The sequence below is a fragment of the Hyaloscypha bicolor genome, assembly GCF_002865645.1.
Source record: "Hyaloscypha bicolor E unplaced genomic scaffold K444scaffold_87, whole genome shotgun sequence".
NCBI lineage: Eukaryota > Fungi > Ascomycota > Leotiomycetes > Helotiales > Hyaloscyphaceae > Hyaloscypha > Hyaloscypha bicolor.
This window is the reverse complement of record NW_020194589.1, coordinates 373,466-377,549: the sequence shown is the minus strand read 5'-3', so window position 1 is coordinate 377,549 and position 4,084 is coordinate 373,466. Positions and strand designations below refer to the sequence as shown.

The window sequence follows — 4,084 nt, the reverse complement described above, 5'->3', positions numbered from 1 at the left end:
TTTAAAATATATCTTTTTGAGAATTATAATTATAAATATAAAAAATTATATTAAATCTTAATATAATATTTATAATTCTTTAAAATAGCTTAATAAAATAAAATAAAAGTAATTTTAATTTTAAAAGAATTTTCCTAATAATTAAATTAATATGAGATTAAAATTGAGTTAGCTTTTATTTAAATAAATTAAATTAAATAAATGTTATAAAGAGTAATATTATTTATATTATAAGTAATAAAAAAAACTATTATTATTATTAATAGATATATAAGAGTTATATAAATATTATGCATTTATTACTGGCTAAGACTAATATTATTTATATAATTTAAATAAATTTGGCCATCCCTAATAGGCATGCGTGTCTCCAGGCTCTGTATTGTTCTAAGCGCCGTGGCTCTGAGGGCTGCAGGGCGCCGATACCGAACTCGGTGTGAAGACGGGAAAGACGGGAAAGCCTTGACCTATCCCCAGTGGGTGTGGAGCCTGCATTAAGCTAACGTCGGTGGCACAGCTGAAAGAAATATGGGCGGATTCTAAGGCTCTCTCTCAGCAATGATGCTCACCTATCCCTCGGCAAAGCCGAGACAGGACACGGCCCAAAATTTTGAGTCTGCTCTGCATCTACGAGTGAGAATTTCGCAGAATCCTCGCTCGGCCAGCCTCAAGGCTCGGTCCCGCAGCCTTGGGATCGTGATTAAGAACTAATCCTGGGCTGTCACGAACTCAATTCTGCCCCTCCTCCTTTGATTGAAAGATAAGAGGCCAGGAAAGCGGGAAGAAGGACGAAGTAGCTATCTTATTGTATTTACAAAACATTAGTTATTATTAGCCCTCTCATTCGAAGTTTGGCTTTCAAGATCTTCAATTGTTGTCTCACAGAAGACTTCATCATCCATCAATATTTGCACAACTAACCTTCTGCCGAAGAGCTTCATCTTCAAAACCAAAGGTGCTGAAAAGTAAGGAACTCCCGTCTGAGGGTTATTTCCCTGGTCGAAATTGCTCAGGGGAACCGTTGAAAGATCGATGTTGAGCACAGCAACCGTTTCCAGCTCTAATTGATTCTTAGGACCCGGAAATGGTCATGCCAGGATGTGGGAAAGATCACTCACCATGTTGTGCATCCTGAAAACGCTTCGGTTCCATTTCATCGTCATTAGGGTATTCGTAAATTGGAAGTTGAAACTTTCTCCCACTTTCGGTCGTGAAATGATAGACAACCTTCTCCTCGGTCTCCTTATGAACATCGGACAAAAGAAGATCGCCTCTGCGGATAAGCCAGATCATCTGGTGTTGCGCTACGACGTGGTTCGTTACTGGGTTCCTAGTCACGTCTGTCTTGTCGTACTTGTAGACGCGCATCGTCTGGTTGATCTTGATTCCATAGCTTGTCGAGCACGTTGCCATAGTCACAACGTTCTTGTAATTCGATTTCTCGATCCCGTACATTACGGCACCTTGGACTACGGCTGTCCATCTAAGGCAAAGCTTGTCAACAGTGCCCCTCGGGCTTCAGGATGTGGTGGACCTACGCTTTTCGCTGATCTGGACGTCTCATTAATATGTACCGCTTGTCCAGAGAAATCTTCAATTCTTCCTGCAGATATGGCGATTCGCCAAAGCCTCCGACCAAGAAGACATTCTGACTAGTTAGTTTGGCGCTCCGATGTAATCCACTGGGGAATCTACCTTACCTTTACCCGATGATTCTGCTTCGAAACCTGGTGTATTTGACCGAGGATAAGATCGATGACTCCGTCGACGCACGGGTCAAAGAGGCCCTTCATCTCTTCGCTGGGGCATTGTTAGTTCTGAGCCAACTTTGGAAAATTGGCGCTACATACTTGGTTATCGTTAAAAGCCCATTATCTACCCTTCCAGGAATATGAATGGGCTTGGGTGTAGGTTCTGGAAGGGGGTCTGGTTGTGGCAACTCGAATCTGACATCCGGAGAGGTGTTTGAGAATGTCTTTTTGTACTGATCAAAGCTTTTCACAAGTCTTCTCACCAAACCTCCTTCCATGGTGTTTGTGGCCTGCTCTCCAGCAATATTTGGATCTATAGTTCCATATTTGTCGTTGCCAATAGTCTCCCGGAGCCAGCGCTTGAAATTGGCATCTATATATGACGATCCAACCTTTGCACCTAGATCTTGAGTCAGCTTCTTCCGAACTGCCAAAGATGGTAAGATCGTAACATACTTGTAGCATTTGAGAACTTTTCGAGCTCAAGTGTTGGTTCCAATTGCTTGACCCTATAGGCCACGGCATCCTGTTTCATTCTATCAGAGGACTGACTTTCAGCGGTCAAAATGATGCACGTACAACTGTTCCACCTCCAGCGTCGCAAAGCACAAAGCAATCTCGTTCCTGAGAATGATCAGTCAATCTGCTAAGACGGTACCGGAACCAAGGATAATTCCAATTAAAGCATAGTTACTTGCCTTCAGAAATTCTTCCTGCTTTTCCTCCTTCAAGTGGCGTGCGGTGAATATTGCAGCCGCCTCTGGTTCTGTGATCATAATGATGTCACTCAACTTAGGAAAGTTCTCCTCATTAAAGCCTGATTTCCGAATTGCCTGAAGGGTTGAGTTTTTGGCTCGATACGACCAATCCTGTTGGTTCTCCGTTAGCATCGGTAGAGTCATCGATGACGAACGCAAAATGGATCTTACCACCGGCACTGTGATAACAATGTCAACCGGGATGTGGCCCATAACATGGGAACCGGAGTCTTGAAATGTTCGCTGGAGAGCTTTGAAGACTTCAGTCAAGTAGTCCGTAATAATAACTTCTGGATCCCTCCACGTGTAATCCGGGTCTCCCTTAGAGTTCCTCACATGTTCAAACTTCAAGTTGCGAGTACCATCTAAAACTTGTAGGAGAAGTTCAAGCTCTTCAATCTTATTGTCTTGCACATCGAGTTCCAACTTTGTATTCACCATTGTCACCGCGTTAGGGTTGATGTTCGCACCCCATTGGAGCTGCCCATCTTCAGATAGCGAGTATGAGAATACGCTTGGGATCTTGAAATGGTTGGTCATATTCGCACCCCAACTAGAAATCGTCTGAATATCTTCTAGTTTAGCGACGTTGGATCGCGACACAGCGTATGCAAGACCTATCCTTAAAATTAGCCAATTCTACGGAGCATGGATATGTTGAACTCGCCTGTGAAAGTAGTGCCGTAATCTATGCCAATGACCAAACGAACCGATCCCTTCTGGCCGCTAGTCTGAGCAGTGGTTTGGCTCTTGGATTGGCCATTGGTTTGGGCACTAATAAAAGCACCAAGATCTTTCACACCTGCTGCCTTTGGTAGGGAATAATCTGCGACATCCACAGCTTTAGGTCGTGGGGGTGGGGGAACATCGCCTCCGCCCAAAAGGTCGTCGTTAAGATAAGATTCTTCTTTGGAATCGCTGGTAGAAGAGGGGCTCATTTTCTGGTCAGATCCGCTGGGCGTGCACAAGATGAGCAATTTGAGAATCGTTGGGTCTTCAAGGATTTCAATGGGTTTCGGGGCCGAGGGGAGTAATATATTCTGCGACTGCCCGCCGAGGGCTCGAGGCTCCCTGGCTCCTTGGCTCCCTGCCTTACTTCCTATGTATTGTTACTGGCTCGATCTTACAATCCTGGGGGCTTCTATTTAACGCGCAGGGGCCGAGACAATCTGGTGCGGCAGAGCCTTGCCACAATATCTCAAGCCGAGCCTCGCAGGACTCGCTATAATTAGAGCTGTTGTGGTCCGATTTTGTTTCCCTTTCCTTGGCACATGCGCGAGGCCAGAAAAGAGTCACAAGGCATATTCTGGCTCCCCTGTTTGTCATGCAAAACAAATCATGAAAACGCCTCCAGGCTGTGTCGACTTCCGTGTGACACGTAGCGGAAAGCCACGAAAATGCTCCCTCACATTGTGCCGCTGGTGACCCAGTCAGCTACCGAGGAGCTTTTCTTTCTCTTGTCTTTGTGTGAAAGATGACGATTTCTTAGAATCACCGGTCACGAACGATACGAACGGTGCATCAGAACGGCCTTGTTGTTACGCTTCACTGAGCCCAGCCAGCCCGAACTAAGGA

The 4,084-nt window shown here is 44.9% G+C and overlaps 1 protein-coding gene across 1 annotated transcript; it reads right to left on the bottom strand.

The window, feature by feature from the left end:
* Positions 1-821: 821 nt before the first annotated feature.
* Positions 822-3,489, bottom strand: K444DRAFT_663912 (uncharacterized protein; the record flags this gene model as incomplete). The annotated part of the gene is made up of 9 exons (XM_024886902.1): positions 3,177-3,489; positions 2,681-3,126; positions 2,446-2,620; positions 2,208-2,375; positions 1,851-2,151; positions 1,701-1,800; positions 1,539-1,648; positions 1,119-1,483; positions 822-1,060 (listed from the first exon to the last, which is right to left on the bottom strand). The coding sequence occupies exons 1-9, from the start codon at positions 3,445-3,447 to the stop codon at positions 822-824; spliced, it is 2,175 nt and encodes a 724-aa protein (XP_024735488.1). The 5' UTR covers positions 3,448-3,489.
* Positions 3,490-4,084: the final 595 nt, after the last annotated feature.